The sequence below is a fragment of the Anguilla rostrata genome, chromosome 2 (genome assembly GCF_018555375.3).
Source record: "Anguilla rostrata isolate EN2019 chromosome 2, ASM1855537v3, whole genome shotgun sequence".
In the NCBI taxonomy this organism is placed as follows: Eukaryota; Metazoa; Chordata; class Actinopteri; order Anguilliformes; family Anguillidae; genus Anguilla; species Anguilla rostrata.
In genome coordinates, this window is record NC_057934.1 from 8550042 (window position 1) to 8568373 (window position 18332).

Below are 18332 nucleotides of genomic sequence, written 5' to 3' on the forward strand. Positions count from 1 at the left end.
CAACAAAGGCGACGAGGTAGTCAGGAGGTGTCCAGAACCCTGCGGCTTTTTAGAGAAATAAGGTGGTCCTCTCCCTCACAGATATGAACCTCTACCCACCCCCCCGGAGCCAAAGTGGAGCCCCCCCAGATGGCTATGGAGGGAAACCACCCGTGTGCCTGGGTCCGGTGTGTGGGGTGGGTAAAGACGCACAAATCCCTTCTGTGAAAAAAAGAAACCAGCTCTAAAGGAACGGGATGATCCCCCCCCCCCCTTTACGCCCCTCTGAAGAATCGGGATCTTTGTTTCGTGAACGCAGGCCTCGGTTTCTGAGAACCGTGTGACCTTCGGGCTAAAAACACAGATCCGTTGTTCAGGTCTGAACCGGGTCTTTTCATTCGCCGCGGCCCGGGCACGGGGCTCAGACTTGTGACATCGGTAATAACGACGTTACGGAGAGCGGCGGCGTCCCCCCGGAAGGTAGACAGGCCCCTCCGCTCGGGAGGACGCAGGAGACAGTTTACATAAGAACCGGCAGTCTCTGTACTTCTGCGGGTTGCGGAGCTGTACACGTGATGATGAATGTGTATTTTGTCTGTGTCAGGCCTGGGAAAATCACACATTCAGAATAACTCCTTAGACGCTGGTGAAATTTGAAAAAAAAAAAAACTTGCAGATTGCTGGGATTTTTCAGAGAAGTGTATCACTAACTTAAAATTTCCAGCAGTACAAAAGAAGAAATCCTATTCTGAATTTTGGGGCAAATGGACAGGTTGTCTTTAAATTGTTCAGTAACCTACAGAAATGGTACTGGTGTCTAAAGACAAAAAGGTATTTCAGATAATCCCTGAGGGCTGGTGTGTGTCCACAGATGCAGTATGATCACAGTGTGCTTTCATTTTAATTAGCAAATTGCAGTGCAATTACAATTAGTCCAAATGTGGCAGCACACTTGTATCTGAAGCATTCTGATGATGAAGAAAAAGCTTGAAGTTGAATACGCTTGAGCCCTAAGGCATCTGTCAGTTACCTGAGCTGTAATTTAAATCTTGGCTTCAGAACACTTTGTAACAGACAGGCATCGTCAAGGAAACGGCTTGTTCACTGATGGACACGCAAATACGCCAGACCAGTGGCACGCAGAGACTCTGTGGGGGGGGGGGGGGTCAACATGGGGCCAGACCTGGGCTGGGGGGGTTGGGCGCGCATTAGGTCACGCAGTCAGACACACACGCACATACATACATACGCAACACACTTTAAAGGTGTAGTACGCAAGTCTGTTTTAGAACACTTTCCTTCATATTTGGTCGTGAAAGATACCTGCAGGAATTTCCTTCACATCCCTGCAGATATCAATAAATGAAAAAATCTGTTCTCCCTGACTGGCCCAGGCTCTGAAATGAGCCACTGCAAATTTCACTGCACCTTGAATCTCAACAACCAGTCAGCAACCAATTATTTTTGCCCTTAGATTTTGCCACACATTCCTTGTGACCTTAGTGCAAAAATTAAGCTATTAGGATGCGACATTGGATGAAAAACTGAAGGTCTCGTGTGGTACTAGGGTGCCCCTGTAGTACAAAAAAAAATCATTATTACCCTCAGGGGGGCATGTGAGCTGCTGAAGGGCTCCTCTGGTGTGACACTAGGGCAAGTATGGCACATAGAAGAGTCCCTTTAGGGCACAGACCTACCCTGGTTAAATAAAGTTTTTAAAAAAACAAGGGGTCTTTGGTACTCAGAGCAAAAAAGAGCAGGGGCTCCCCCCCCCTCCCATGCACGCCACTGCACAAGAAACACAGATTGAATGATCCTCTGTAGAACCCAAGACTGCTACATTAGATATTGCCACAATAGCGGCCAGTGTGTATTACTGCACGTTGGCTGCGATAATGACAGTTAACTTGGGTCATTTGATGCATGGAGGACAGCAACAGCATGTCCGCTGTTGCCAAGGTGATGTAATATGTTGCATCCCTGCCTGCTTGTGCCCAATGACTGAAACTCATTGTCACCCGCCTGCTGTTTGTTGAATTGGACCTTAGGTTAAAGAAGGAAATTGAAAAGGCTCTCCAATCGTTTCTTTCTTCTTGGAGGACGGGTGACAAATCTTCACCAATGCCCTCTCTCGACTGCTCCCCCCCCCTCCTCCAAAGCTTTCCTATTTACTGTACAACAAGGGGTCTGTTTGTGTGAGACATCATCAAACTCACATGGTAGCCAGTAGATGAGCAGAGACCGTCTCCAAGCTTTCACACTGAGCACAGCCTCGTTGGTCGGAGCTAACGCAAAACTATTTTTCACGTCTGCTGAACTCCAGCGGCATGGAGAACGGAAATCAGAGAGGTAAACTACCCCCTGGCGATTTGTAGGTTTGCTACATGCTAAAAATACGATGCCTTCATGTTTGCTTTATTCTCAAACATGCTGTATATCAAGAGTACCCTGATGTGTGGGGGATCTTGACTCTGGATCATGATCTTGGTTATTTTGAATAGTCAGTGCCTGGGTTGTGATACAATGCCTGACAAAGAATCGCCAACTTCCGTGTTTCACCGTTGTTTTAGACCACATTTAGAGACTTTTGAGCTGACATTTTATGTTGCATATCAGTGGTAACTGGTATAAGATTGTACAAGTTGTTGAAATAGATCTTTTCTGTCCTTTTTAATGTTGTTTACTCTTTGGAATGTGTTCAGCTTGACAGAATTAGAGGCTCATAACATTATTTGAAATATGTGGTTTTCATACAACCCACGATCCACGGTTAATTTGCAGACCATCTGCATTCTAGTATATCATGAGTGAATTGCATGTTAAAATACATATACTGAAAGACAGCCTTCCCAACAAACAGTTTATGAAATGTGTCTGCATACCAATTATGTTTGTTACATATTAATACTTGGACGTCAAATGGGAATTCAACTGTGATTAAAAAAAAAAAAAAAGCCAAGATCTTTTTTTGTTGTTGCAGAATTATGAGAGGTCAAAATGATATGTAGAATACGTTTATCCATCTTAAAATCTAGTTTGCAAATGCTATGTAAAACTATGAGTTTTACTTGAATTTGGCAGATTGTATGTGTGAAAAATTTGGGTAAGTGGTATTTTCAAACATTACCTTGCAATCACGTAAATAAACTGACTGTTAAAGAATCCTTGAGGTCCATAAAAAATCTGTAATCTTTCAACAGTCACCTCAGCCCACTTATTCAAATCAGTCATGTGAAACATGTTGGTTTATTTGATAGTTATTTGAAGTTGAGAATAAATAGAGAAATACACATTCAAATGTGAGATTCAAGAGGCACATCTACAAAGCACGCCTCGTTAAATCCCTAATTAGCCACTTCAATCAAGTCTCATTTGCAAGTCTACTCTGTCATCTGTCTCCCGTTGATATTTCTATAAATTGACTTTTCCTTTTTTAATGAAAAAGCTTTAGTCTGAACTGAAAGAATTTCTGTTTTTTTTTTTTCTTTCTCACTTTTAGACCAAGACGGAGACATGGAGGAAATGAGCATGCAGATTGCTCAGGTAGGGTTCCTGGAGTCACGCTCTCTCCTGGCTGAATGTGGTTACAGCTGACAATCCCTCGCTGGCTGCAGTGCCTAACCCCCCTGACCCACCCGCGTCCCTGCTTGCGTCTGCAGTCGAACGCTCCCATAGCTTGTGTCGCGAAGCAGGCCCCCGGCACTGTGGAATCTGAAGATTGCTTTCACATGACCGCGGCCTTTGGAGGAGCTAGAGGAGGGCGGGGAGTCTCGATCAGATGATCTTCCTCTTCTTCTTCTTCTTCCGCGAGAGCTTATTCACTTACTGCGTGTCCTCCCTCTAAATCGAATGAGTGCGTCTGAACTTCGGCTCGACGGAAGAGCTCAGATTCAGCGCGGGCCTGTGCTGTGCGCGAAAATAAATTGGCGGCGGGAATAGGAATGCTGGAACAGCCACGACGACAGAAGAGATTGGCGAGACGCGTTGTCGAAGTTCAGGAAGTGATTCCCTCTGCAAAAACTATCCCTGACTCTCCTGTTCTGTAATGGAATTAGTTTCCCCCCCCCCATGCATGACCGATGCCCTGTTAGATAATGACAGTGCAGGACTGCAGACGGCAGCGGGGGGAGAGCTGGCCGCCAGTCCATGGGAAGGAAACTTTACGACGCCGTCCCTGTTTTTACTCAATTAACTGGGCAACGGCAGCCCAAAGCGACGCCTTTCTCTCTCGTTCTTTTATTCCTCTTTCTTCCTCCTATTCTGCCTCTCCCGTCTTTGCCGGCGCCATCGTTCATACGTCATCGCTGTTCCACGGCCTGCCCTCATACACTCCCCTCCGTGACCTCTGACCTTTGACCTTGTGCGCAGCTGCAAGCCCTGACAGCGGATTTGAAGGCGGGGCTAGTGGGAGCCATTCAGGACCTGTCCGTTCTGAAGCAGAGCAGCTGCGTCCTGGAGGACAGGATGAGAAACTACCAGAACGACATCGAGGAGAAAATACTGGGGATTAGAAACTCCCTCAACACTTTCAAGGTATGCTTTTTTAAAACTCCTAGCAGGCTGAATACAAGCCTCATTATCTTTAGCAAAAAATAGTATCCAAAACATTAGTTAACTCTGCACCTCAGACTCATGAACCATGCCCTGGGATTTTGTCGTACTCTTCCAATATGGCTGTGATAAGCACCTAGGTTAGGTGGAAGTCGCTAGTCGCACTTCCTGTGGGAAAGTATTATCCTGCCTTCAGTTTTACATAACAGGAAGCATTATTGGCTTAAAGGCTTTATTAGGGTGCCAGCAGTCCCGTATTTGCTGGGGTGTTCTGTATTTCAGCCAATCATGGGTTGTCCTGTGTGACCGCTTTAGACCCAGGTTTCACCAATTCTCCCTTCAGTCAATTACTATGACACTCAATTCAAAATGATGCTGCTAGATGGCGGTCTTGCGAATTACCTCCTGAATTCAGGTTGGCGTATCATTACTGAGCCCCGCGAATGATGCGAATGAGGTAAATATCGCCCCATGAGTTGTGATTTTGTGCTGCTGTGTCGTGAACAGGAGGACCTGAGTACTGCCCTGACCCAAATCAAAGAGCTGAACTGCAGACACGTAGAGATGCAGCGGGGGGTGGAGCTCTTCCATGCGGAAGTGGGAAGGCATCTACTTACCTGCCAGCAGCGGTAAGGGAGAGTCCATGACTCACTTCCCTATGGTCACCGATTCTATACACTCAGCAGATATTCAACTCAGTTCCCTTATTAATACAACCACAGAGTCTATACACTCACCAGATATTCTACTTATTTCCCCTCAAATACACAATCACAGATTCTATACGCTCACCCGATATTCTACTTGCCCTCTCACAACCACAGATTTAGACTCACTAAATACTCCGGTCTTGTGTCTCTTCCGTCCTCTCTGCTTCTTAATTACAAAAGATTCCGCCTGACAACAGGAGTTTCTGGTGCTACGATATTGTACGGAACCATTATTGCCACAGTACTCTCCATGGTCGTGCCCCCCAACGAACTCTGCAAAGACAGAACAAATTGGAATGGTTTGGCTTCAATAGTGAGGAGACAGAGCCTTCAGTATAAAGAATATGTAGCCGAGTAGCCAGAGTGTTTACAGAATCCATTACACAATCCAACGGCTGTCAGCATTGACCTCTGCTCTGCATGTCTGTCATGTTGTGTTTGCGTTTCACTTCACAGGAAAAACTCCAAGGACGCCTCTCCCGACTGCCCGCGGCATTTCCCCGGCGAGACGGAGGAACGCGCTACGCAGCACTACCTTGCAAGCGTGCCCAATGGCTCGCCTCAGCAAAGTAAGGCCTACCGCGCAAGCTAAGTACCAGAGCGAGAGAGCGTGCGACACGCGTGCTAGCGACACAAGACCTAGCCTAGCGAAAGCGCACTCATTCACGAAAACAAAACGGAACCACACGCCCTTGAGAGACCAGCAGAGGACGGAACACTCGCCCCTTTGTTTCTGAAGCATTAAGAACCAATTGGTGTAGAGGGATGGATGGATGGGGGGGGGGGGTGGACACTGAAGTCCTTCCACTTGAAAAACAAACGCTTCACGCTCATAAACTGCACAAATGGTCTGTTTGTGCTCACTCAGCCACCCCATACCAGAGAAGCGCATGCCTCTCCAAGCCATAGTATCCGCACTGTACTTTCCCCAGTAGTGCTTTACGCCCAGGTTTCACGCTCTAATCAGACTGTGCACACGAATGAAAAAGGGGGAGGAGCTTAATGTCACAAGACAAACGCTTCACCTCCACTGTCCTGGAGAACTCCCTGTCTGCTTCCACTGCCCTCAGCCATGTTCCAATTCGTGTCCTCAAACGCAGTGTGTCCCCGAGTCTAACCCCGGTTAGTCCTTTTGTTAGGTTTCCCTGGTACGGAATGCATATTTTTGGGGGATAAATTGTTTAAATTTCTAAGTGTCTCCTTTTTTTTGGTTTTCAGCTGCCGGCCTGGAGCAGGACGCCAGCGGTCAGCAGCGGGGGGGGCCCAGGTGCCAGGTGTGGGCGGCGCCCAAGGATCTCGCAGAGGGACAGGGCACTGAGGAAGGCCGTAAGTAACGTGTACCCCCATGCTTTTAAAGATTTGGCTGGATATTTTGCTGAGGTATCTCAGGGTAAAGTGCCTTGGCTCAAGGGCTGGGGTGGGCAACTCCATTCCTGCAGGGCCGGTGTGTATGCAGGTATTCCCTGACACCAGTTACACTGGTAAAATCAACTAGTTAGCCAAATAAATGTAGATTGAACAACAAGATGTTTCATGTTAGGACACAGGAACAGACTTCAGCTCTTATTCATGAACCTATCAAGAACAGTAGCCAAAATGTCAATTACTAAATGATTGGGTTAATTAAATAATTAAGAGCAGAAGCTGGCATAAATTCCAGAAACAGATACGGCCCTCATTGCCCAACACTGGGTATAACGGCAGTGCCCCCTGCCTTAAACCTGCAACCTCTGCCGGTTATCAGCCAAGTTCCCAAACCATTGTACTACTGGTATAAAAAAAGATATATTTGTCTTTATCTTTCTGCTGGGAAATACTAGACCTTCAGCATTGCTATACGATGCACTCGAGCTCAGCTCTATCGTTATGGAGCTAATTCAATTTCAGTTTCATTTCAGGGAATTAATTTGAAATAAATTCAGGGATTGAAAAATGGTCCCTGATGCTCCACGTGGACTTTAAAAGAATAAATTGAAGTCCGATTCCTGAATTTATTGAAATGTCCTCCAGAGACCAGGCAGAAAGAAGTATAAGAATTAAAAAATTTGTGAAGAATAGACAAGATGAGTCTGTTCAGCTTTAAAAGCAATCATTTCATACTTTACACCGCCCACATCAAAATGACAGTTAAAATAAATGCATATTTCTGTAATAACAAGTTATGTTAATTTGGTCGAGCAGATCCATCTGGTCTTTCGGCTCCAAACTCGATCTGACGTGTTAAATCTTGAAAACTACAACAGCCAGCAAGAACTCGGCAGTTCACGCTAAGCGAAATTCCTTCTGAAAATGGCTGCCGGTTCGTCGGCCGATGACCTCTCGATCCGAAAGGGCCTGTGCACGATGCTGCCGTTTCCGGCTGAAGGAAAGCTGAGAACTGAGAACGGAGCTGAGAAACGGACCTTGAGCACGCCTCAGGAACACATCCCAGACAGATTAGCATCACACGGCTCATTACCACCGTGCAAAGAACCCGCTTCCCCGTCTCTTTTTAGCCTCGCTCATCGTAAACAATAATTTCAGCATCATTCATCTTAGATTATGATAAACTGCGTCATCTGAAAATATGTGAACGATTTTCTCACTGCGAGTGTTATTTGGATCTTTAAGAATATGGGTCTAATTTTTCTCCAACACATTTTGATTGTTTCTCCTCAGTATGCCGCATTTTGAGCACCTTGCATCATAACCTTGAGGCTCATGTATCAGTCCTGGGTCTAATACGTATCTGTTTTGGATTCAAATACGTTTCTACACTTTACTGATCTTGTCTGGTCTATTGGAACCAATGAAATACTCTCAAAAAGGGCAAACCCCGCCTTCTGGTCATATTGGCAGGCTCAATTCCACCAGGCAAGATCAATAGAGCACAGAAAAGTATTTGAATCCAAAACAAATACGTATTTGACCCAGGTCTGTCATGTATGCAGTAACTAATGCGCAACAGTCGTCAAGGGTAAATGCATCCTCCCAGTCCTTCGCAAAACCATCCGCACCGACTCGGGAGTCGGTTAAGCTGTCGCGTTCCTTCGTGTCCCCTCACCGGTCTCTGATTCTTAACTGACTTCGCACGAGTTCGTCCGGTCAATTCAAACTGAATGTCCTCCATTGAGCAGTAATTCAATTCCCTTAATCCAGTTGGAATTGACCATTCGTTACAGAGCCCAGAAGTCAGTCCCAGGGTGCTTTGTAATTGACCCGGTCTGTGAACGGCCCTTTGTAACAGTGCACATTATCCATTAGTGCTTCTCCAGCAGCCGCTCTTACATTAATTGCCTCAGTCCTTAGTTTTTTTTTTAACACTTAACTGTTTTTGCTGCCCAAAAGAAGAGTGAATCTAATGAACAGGCACGGCAGGCCACTGCCTGGGGCCTCCAGCATTGAGGGGCCCCTGAGGCCTGAGTTTTAGGAGTTCTCGGTAACGGGGTGACAGTGGAAATCGGTCTGAAGGGCCCCGTGGGTTTTTTTTGCCTAGCGCCCCCAGGCTTTAGAATCTAAAAGAGCCAATTCCCTCTAAAACGCAACACTGCCAGAACAGGGCACCCCTTAAAAAAATTTTATTTCAGTGAGAAAAGCAGAAGAATATTTTTTTTTTAGGTCAGCTGCCTGGCCTTCTCTTGGCTGTGGATTTTCTCTCCCACGCAGGGCGAGGAAGGTGAGTTTGCTGAAACCTGGTGTGCTGTTCTTTCTCAAACAGAGTCGTTCCCTCAGTGCTCTTCCCAGAGGCGCTAAGACCCATTTCGGCGTGACTCTGATTCATTAAGCGTCCTGCGTGCTGAGCGTTCCCCTCCCTACGTGGGTCTCAACAACGTCTCCAGCCGGGAAGGGTTCTGATGGGCCTGTAATGTGTGTGCCGGGACGCCGCTAATGTGCTGAGAAGCGCTAAGATTCGGGGGGGGCTGGAGGGGCCCTCAGGCTGGCGGGCGGGGGGGGGATATTATCAGTAGTCATCAGTATGTTTTTTAAGGGGCGTAGTGTCATACCGTATCATGGGGCCCAGGATTCCCAGCCCCCTCCCTGGAGGAGGCCCTCAGTTTCCCTTCATGGTTTGGGGGCGCTCACACCCATAGGAGACTAGGTCAATGCCAGCCATTGCTTAATGATGCCGAGTGATCTGCCTAACCTAAGCCAGAGAGGGGCATCTTTCCAAGACGAAAATGCCCCCCCCTCCACAGAGTAAGAGTAGCGTGCTCCACAGTTTGACAACAACAGGTGTAGTGAGGCGTGAGGCGGCAGTGTAGTATAATGGGTAAGGAGCTGGTCTTGTAACCTAAAGGTCACAGGTTCGATTCCCAGTTTAGACACTGTCATTGAACCCTTGAGCAAGGTACTTAACCTGCATTGCTATCTAGTTGCATAAATGGATGCCATGCATAGGTAAAAAGTTGTAAAAAGTTGTGTATGTCACTCTGGATAAGAGCGTCTCCTGAATGCCTGTAATGTAATGTAATGACACCAGCGGTTGTTCAGTCACCTGAGCGGGTCCTTACCTGCGCCGTTTCCGCACAGGGAAGAGGTACGCCGCCGCCCTCGAGCTGCTGGAGTCCGAGAGGCAGTACGTGTCCCATCTCTCCCTGCTCCTCAAGGCCAACATCACCTTCAACGGCGCCGAAGCCATCCACCCCAAGGGCAAGCGGTAACCGACATCTCATTGGATGAGAACCGCGTGGCGCTACTCCGGGGGATCTCAAACTCCAGTCCTGGAGGGCTGCCAGGGGCTTCCGTGCGAATCAGCAGCCGATGCAGGCCTCGGAAACAAAGATGCGTGGGCTCTAGCCAATCGATGATTCAAATTAAGTGCTGAAAGAAACGGAAAAACTGCAGGAGCACCAGCCCTACAGGATGACCGTTTGAGATTCATGGGCTGTACTGTGTAACAGGTCAACAATGGCACGGTTACTTCAGTTTAAACGAGCGCCCTTCATTTTCCAGTAAACATTCGGTGACATTGCTCGGTGGCCAATGCCACCAAAGGTAACTGGAATACCTAGTGTAGAATTCCCCAGTCCCTACAAGATAGCTTGGTACAGGAACAGGAAATTAAACACTTTTGGGTTAATATACATGTCTAACATCAATTTTCTTTTTACCTCTTCAACGGCAATCAAACTGCAGATCTCAATGCGAGATGCAGAAGCACCATATAAAGTTTTACACGCATAGCACGGGTCATTTGTTTTGCATGAGGCAGATCCCCTGTAATAATCCCACAAGCTTGTTGTTGGCGCGTTTCTGGTAAAAAAATGCAATTAGTCTTATTGCTGGTGGGCGTGTTATGATGACTTCAGCCCATGAGCACTCGAGAACAGATTGATTGAATTTCGGCCCGGCTTGTTAGTAACAGGGTCTTTGGGAGCATCCATCACAGGGCTTAATTCTCTGATAGCCTCGGGGAAAGGGCCCCAATTCAGGGGTTTATTTCACATTAAATTATGCACAGGAGAGGAAAACAAATCTCTCATTCTGTTTAATACCAATCTGCTACAGTGCGTACAACTCTGAAGGCTACAATCGAGGCAGATGGCTTTTAAGAGCTAAGGATGACTTACTTTAATTTCCGTCTTGGATAAAATAATTTCTCACAACATACACCATAAGACTGGTTGAAACGAACGGAATCTAATGCTATGTTATGCGAAGTAATGTAATGTCATGTACTGCAATGCTATGTTATGCTATGCAATGCAATGAAATGTAATGTAATGTAAAGCAATTCGTTGTAATGTAATGAAATGAAATGTAATGGCCGTTTCTCTGCCTCTCTCTCTCCTGGAGGCCATTTCCCAGCTCACTGCGCTTCCTCATCCAGCAGCACCTGGAGCTGCTCCACACCCTGCAGGAGCGCGTGCTCCGGTTCCAGTGGCAAGGCATTATGGGAGATGTATTCTTGAGGCTGTTCAGTAAAGAGGTATAGTACTACACCTGAATCAGTTCAGCGTACTACACTTCAATCAGCGTTCCTTGAACATTCTCAGGGAATCCGGCAAAGTTTTTTTTATTTTTTTCTCCAAATTTTGCTGGCATCTAAAAAAGTATTAAGATGAGTACTTGATTCAGGTCTGCGGGGTGTTGGGGGAGGGGGGTCGCTGGGGTCATGTGGGGTCAGGAATGGTTGATTACAGACTCCAAAGCTTGGGCTGATTAGTAGAGTGGAGCTCTTATGAGATGATTACTCAATTATTCAAATTACATTTTTCCAGGCAGCTGCTGATTGGCTGATGAATATCCATGGGATCTGTAGTCCATGGAATGAGATGTAGGCCACAGGCAGACCAGGGTCTCAGAGGGTATAGAAGCCTGTCAATCACAGGCAGCCACAATCAATAAAGAGCTCATCACCCACAGGAAACCTGATCAATCACTCTACTGTTCTTGGACAGAATGGCAAGGTGGACAGAAGGACAGCTGCACCTTTCCATTTCCACGCTGGCTCTCTACGATTACTTTTTTTGTTGTTGCTACAGTAGCTTGTTTTTTTTTTTTTTTTTACTGCAGAGTGATTTTCTTGATTTCTACGTGACATACCTGAAGGAACTGCCGGACTGCCTCGCCGTGGTCGGCATGTACACCTCCTCCTCCGCGGAAGCATCCGGACTGTTTGAGGTAAAAATCCCCCGGGTGCGCGTACGTCCCCACCGCGCCCTCCCCGGCAAATTAAACAGAGTTATGGTTTCGTAACCTCGGGCTATACGTCTTCGAAACCGAATTACTTTTCGTGTGCGTTTGATTTCTTCCACTTGACCTTAACCGTAACAAATAGTCCGTCTAAACTGCATTACGTTCGCTGGCTAAATCTTTTGTTGTCTGTAGCAAACAGTTAACGGCGTTTCTATTTCCGCCGGACCTGGTCCTGTAAATCATTCCCTTTCATTTGCATAAGCCGTTATCCAGAGTGACTAACGTTGCGCGGTTTTTCATTTCATACCGCTGGATATTTACTGTTGATGTACTTGAACTATAACGAACTCTTGAACCATACATCACTGGGCCTACGTAAGGCTGTCATAGCCAGTCATGACGGCGTATTACAGCATATGAGACCAACATCATATTTATACACTCACTTGTAAACACCATAATTCATTATTTGTTCATATTAAAAGACATTTTTTTAACGGCTATCCGGCTAGACTGGTGCTTTCTTCTCGGGTCTTCAAAAAAAAAAAAAAAAAATGAACAGACCAACTGGAACTGGGACAGAACACAACTACAAGAATTCTTACCCTAACCAAAAAGAATGCGCACATTTCTGCAAGACCCGAGTCGCATAACAGGTTACCTGTCAGGTTTAGTGTTTCACGGTCGATTGATTTCGTGGGTAAAAATGGGTCTGTTTTCGGTTCCAGGGTGACATCACAGGCAAGGAAAATCGGCCTCCTCTCCGCACCCTGCTCCTCCAGCCTGTCCAACGCATCCCAGAATACCTCACGCTCCTCCAGGTGAAGCACCTGTGTGTACACCAGGGCTGAGTTGGGGTGGATTAAGTTCCCTTTGGTTCAGTCAGTTCGTGAAATTAACTGAAATTGCACTTATCAATTGAAAATTATATAAAAATATAAAAGCCTATAATTTCATTTTGTTTTCTGAACTAATTCAATTAAAATGGCATTGATCTGCAGGAACTATAGTCGATAGAAAACCAGCCAATTTCTGCTGAGCAGTCTGGGGTTCCTTTTTCTACAATTCTGATTATAATTGCTGCTTTACCTTGATTTTAATCCCAGTGTCAGTTCACCTTTTTTTTTTGTTCAGCTCCACCTGTGTAACCAGAACAGATGCTAGTAAGTCACATGACCAAGGGTGTTTGTCACCTCCCAGCAGTTGTGAAAACCGTGTGTGTGTGTGCCTGTGTGTGTATGCACATGTTTGTGTGTGTGCGTGTGCATGCATGTGTGTGTGTGTGTGCACATGTTTGTGTTTGTGTTTGTGTGTGTGTGCGTGTGCATGCATGCATGTGTGTGTGTTTGTGTGTGTGTGTGCCTGTGTGTATATGCGCATGTTTGTGTGTGTGTGTGTGTTTGTGTCTGTGCGTGTGCATGCATGTGTGTGTGTGTGCACATGTTTGTGTGTGTGTGTGTGCGTGTGTGTGTGTGCCTGTGTGTGTGCACCTGTGTGTGTATGCGCATGTGTGTGTGTGTGTGTGTGTGTGTTTAAACCTCGCCGCAGAGCCTGCTGAAGCTGACGGAGGCGGAGCACCCGGATTACTTCCTGCTGCTGCTGTGCATGCAGCAGCTGAGGGCCTTCACGGGCCAGCAGGGCCACCTGCTGCAGCAGGGCCAGGAGCTGCTGCTGCTGCACGGCTGCAGAGAGGTCAAGAGGTAAGCCCGTCGCCATGACGACCTGCAGGAAATAATCACGCGGGGCTGATCCTACTGAGGCAGCACTGAAGCCTGTGCCCGCCTGTGGTAAAAAAGCTAGTTTAAAAAGCTGAGTTTAATCCTTTAGGTGATAGTAACATAATAATCCTGCGAATTGGGTATATACACCCCCAAGTTGGGCAGGAAAAAAATATATCCAATCCCCACCTCAATATCTCAAATATTGTTTAAAGAAAATTGCTATTTTTTGCAATATTCCACAAAAATAATATTTTTATTATTCTTGCATGACTGTACCGTTTCCAAGCGATACATTTTGTTTCTGAAAAAAAAAAAATCTCGTGTATCTGCAGAAGTGTTTTCAAATTGTACTGGATATCCTGAGAAAGACGGAGCATTCTATATACATCTTTAACCCGGGCCTGACCCGGGTCTGCTGAACGCTGTTTTTATGCCGCGGATCTGCGACGCAGCAGTCTGGCAGCTTGTACCCTGGAGAGCTGAGACTTCCAAGTGGTTTCCAGCTGCGCCTTCGCGCGAGCATCAAATCAGCCCCTAACTCATTAATCACACTCCTTCACAGTGCGATGGAAGCTGTGAAGAAGCACACCTGTCCGCGGCAACAGGCCCTTATGAAAACAAGAGAAAGTGTTTTAAATTCAAGTCCCAGCGGTGGAATGAGCTTCCCACGGCAGTCGCAGTCACAACGGAGTCACAGTCTGTCTTCTGCCACAGACCGAAAAACACACCCGATCTTGGCCCGACTAACCCCTGACCTCCCACGCATTCTCTCCCGGGTTGAGTACCCATATTATTTAACCCTTTGAAGAGTAGGTTTTTTGGAGCGTTTTTGGAACTCCATTGCTTCCAATTATCAGTAGAGATTGTTAATGAACATTAGAACGTTCAGTTAAAAACATTCTAACCACACATTTGTGATGTCACACCTTATAAAGGCTTAACACGCATTTACTACAGTTAACACTGTATCCTCAAACCCATTTGCTTAAAGCACTATATCCTGAATCTACCTTGTGCATATAAACATTACGTTGTAGGTCAGAGTAGCGGCTGTAACTGTACTGCACCTGAGTAAGTGATGACCTGGTTATGGTGTTCTTTTCCTGACCTTCACACACGCACTTCTTACAGGTTGTTCTGGTTAAGAGCATCAGCTAGAGCAGTGAAATGTGAAAGCACACTCCTTACCTGCCCTCTCTTTTTGTTTCCAAGGCAACATCAGAACCAGGTGAAGAGGAGGGTCCCGGAGCAGAGGCAGGGCAGGGAGCCCCAAGACTGGGGATCCGCGGGGGCCCCTCTCTCACACGGCCCCTTTTTCGGGGGCGATGCCAGCCCCTGGCTGGGGTCTGTCCCAGGGGTGGGGAGGGAGCCCGGCGGCCGGCCCCCCGCCTCTAGCCCCACCCCCGAGTTCCTGCCGCCCCTCCCGGCCGAGGCGGCGGGCCTGGAGGTGCTCTACGAGGACGGCGACTCCCTCGCAAACATCTCCCTCTCGCTCTTCGAGAACGGCTCCACCGCCTCGTCCAGCTCCAGCCTGGACCTCGCCTTCGCCCGCTGCCCCGGGGCCCGTGGGGGGGGCGAGGCCTACGGGGGGGGCGAGGCCTACGCGGTGGCCGAAACCCAGAGCCGCCTTCCCGGGCGCGGCTGCGCATCCCCGGACGAGGCCGACCTGATGCCACACCGCCCCCTGCAGGCTGGGCAGCGCAAGAGCAAGTCCCTGAACGGCTTGCAGCTGGACAGCGCCATCTGCGGGGATACCGGGCCCCCTGAGTTCCCCGGCACCCCCAAAGCCCGCAGCCCCCACGGGGGACCCCACGCCTGGCTGGAGCGCCAGTCCAGCCGGGGCTCGGCTGGCGGTAGGGCCCAGAGGAGCGTCAGTCCCCTGCAGAAGCTGGAGCCCCAGGACCTACCAAGAGACTACCACAAGGTGGCGCCACCATCCCTCTCATCCCAAACTACTGTGGCCAAACTCCAGCTCACCACCTCTGCTGTGAGTAGTAGTAACACTAATAATAATAATAATAATAATAGGCTTTTATAATCATGTAAAGTTTACCTGTCCTGTTGCACCTTTTTCTGCTGCAATACAAATTGTTGTTTGTTAGGTATACATTGCACTTAATGATTATAAATTTGTCTCGGAACCTTCGTGGTGACATCACATTTTTGTATTCCTGAGAGTATCACTGACGTTCTGGACAATAGCATACATTTACGTTACAATCATGTCATAATAATAACAATAGCAATAATAATAATAATAATAATAATAATCAGCAGTGGCTTTATGAATACAGGCACTCATTAAGGATCAGTTGTCTTTCAGCTCATAATACATAAGATCTGAATATGGCCAAAGGGAAGCTGGTCTTACATCGGCTGTCCCAACTCTGAAATGCTTTCTCACTGCTGCCCCCTGCTGGTCTGTCTCCGAAGGACTGCGCATCCCAGGTCAGGGTGGAGGACTCGAGGAGGAGGCGCGGATCGGAGGAGAACGTGCGCTCCTTCAGCGAGAGGAGCCGGAAGGAGGACCAGAAAGGGGGCATCAGGAGCTCCTTCCGAAAACTCTTCAAGAAGAAGTAAGGCTTCAGCTTTCTCGAACGGCGTTTAAGATGCACGGCCCGTCGTCTCCGCCTTGGCCTCATCTCCGGCCATGTCAGTTCAGCTCCCCTCTGTTCTGTTCAGCTCGCTTTAACATCAAACCAGATCAAAAAAACCTTAAAAAGACACGGGTACTGAACAGGGAACATGAAAGGCTTGAATACAGCCGCAGCGGGGGAAATAATACAGAATACAGACCCCTTCAAAAAAAAAAAAAACTTTAATAAGTAAAAAAAAAAATTTTTTTTAAAGGAAATTCAGCGGTGGTATTCTGGGCGAAAAATGGCATCTGAAATATGACTCCCACCTCTTCTTCAACCTTGCTGCTGTTTTTAAGGTCGAGCGGCGAGATTAAGGAGAAAGTGAGAGAGAAGACGGAGGCGGAGGCGTACGGAGAGTGCGCGAGATCTCCTCAGGTGGCTCGGCCCGCCGACGCGGACAGGGGGACCGCTGTGTGAACCCACAGCGCCCTCTGGTGGAGGAAGCCACACTCTGCGGTCTGAACCACAGGAAAATACGCCTTTATTCCAAACTGCAGGCCCATGCCTTGCAGCAAGAGGAGGAACCTGGGCCAAGTAATTGTTATGCACAAGTTTTTCATTTCTGAAAAATACTCCCACCCTCAAGATTTCATTGTTTATGGCTTTGTACAATTTTAATTTACATGTTTGTATTTTTCCATCATCATGTAATTCCCATCCAAGAAAAACATTTTTTTTTTTTCATAAACCAATGATTCATTTGTGAAATCAAGCAGACATGAGCATTCAGGAGGTCACGGGCAAAGATCTCATCCTCATGTTGCACTAAAACATTTTTAATTGCAGATTTAAAAGCATGGAAATACAATCATGGAACTTGTTGGATTTGTACAGTTCAAGTAGCTTGCCAATCCGCAAGCTGAGGATATCTTCCACTGTTATAGTCTTTCTTTTCGATGTTTTAACCGTCGTTCATCGTTGTTTTAGACTGTCTTTTAGTGCCAAAGGAAACCATGGTTACAGTGGCAGTTCTATTGTCCTCCAATGAGGAGTGCATACAGTTACTAACACTGAACAGAGACGTTTTGTAGAGGTGGGCTGGGTCGGGGGGGTTTGATGGCGTACAGAGGTCAAAGGTCAAAGGGCACAAAGCCAGTCTTATCCATCTCTCACAGCTTGTACAGTTAATCCAGGAAGCAAAGCATTCCAATGAACAAAAAGCAATGCATATATATACACACAATCAAAATAAATTATCTAACAATCCTTTTCATACCAGTGCTTCTCAAAACAAAACGAAACATAAAAAAAGAAAAAACAGGAAAAAGGAAAAAAACAAAGAAAAATATTTCCTTGGGTACATTTTTGAAAAATAATTCCCCCCCCCTCCAACCCCCTACCCAGCAAGGCCTTGGGACCTGGGAGATAAATCTTCACACCACCCACCTTCCCCCCCCTCAAAAAAACCAGCTTTCGATGAGCACAGAGGTGAAAACAAAGACGGACGCTAAGAAATCATGTAGCAAAAAGGCACGCATTGGTAGCAAATGAACCCAACATCTCTCTGGCGAGGGGTCGAACGGTGGCCTCAATCCAAATCCAGCACACACGCAAAGTACAGAACCGAAAACCAGATGACGAGGGGCGCGGAGTTAAATTAGTATTTTGTAAAGGTGTCTTTAAACACCAGAAAGCTCCAGAGTATTTTAGTTTGTACACCATTATTTAGGGTCATGTGACAGACGCTAATCACCAGAAGAGCTGTCGCTGTGTTACTGAACTGGGAGGGAGGAGTCTGCCCTTTCCCCACTTCACCGCCCCCCCCCCGCCCCCAAAAAGAAGAAAACATCCTCCTAAATAAAGTTTGACGGAGTGCGCAGGACAAACCTCACACGGTGTCCGGACCCCGCAGAGGTGGCTGAAAATGAAGAAAATATTTTCGTTAATCTAACTCGATTGTGTAAAAGGGCCGTTTCCTTTCCAAGGCAACCGAACGGAAAGAAGCAGAGACCAAAATAAGAAAACAAAAGAGAAAGGAGGTTACGGTGACAGGGAACGTGGAGAGTGAGGGAGGATTTAACACACTGGACTGTTGTTTTTCCAAATCCGATTAGAAGGTGAGGAGGGGCCTGCACACTGTTGAGGGTCACACACACACACACTCACACACTCAG

General features: G+C 47.1%; 1 protein-coding gene across 1 annotated transcript; it reads left to right on the forward strand.

Moving 5' to 3' along the window:
* The first annotated feature begins 2029 nt into the window (after positions 1-2029).
* Positions 2030-17985, forward strand: arhgef33 (Rho guanine nucleotide exchange factor (GEF) 33). The gene is made up of 14 exons (XM_064317758.1): positions 2030-2328; positions 3479-3522; positions 4348-4512; positions 5038-5159; positions 5697-5809; positions 6459-6566; positions 9750-9876; positions 11016-11148; positions 11736-11843; positions 12587-12679; positions 13407-13558; positions 14792-15566; positions 16013-16155; positions 16515-17985. Exons 1-14 carry the CDS (start codon positions 2307-2309, stop codon positions 16633-16635), a joined length of 2226 nt encoding a protein of 741 aa, XP_064173828.1. The 5' UTR covers positions 2030-2306; the 3' UTR covers positions 16636-17985.
* Positions 17986-18332: the final 347 nt, after the last annotated feature.

Excerpts from the sequence above, each read along its gene's own strand:
- arhgef33 (XM_064317758.1), top strand. The coding sequence starts at position 2,307 with ATGGAGAACGGAAATCAGAGAG. Across the intron at positions 5,810-6,458 it reads CAATGGCTCGCCTCAGCAAA|CTGCCGGCCTGGAGCAGGAC; the intron begins GTAAGGCCTACC and ends TTTGGTTTTCAG. Across the intron at positions 12,680-13,406 it reads AATACCTCACGCTCCTCCAG|AGCCTGCTGAAGCTGACGGA; the intron begins GTGAAGCACCTG and ends ACCTCGCCGCAG.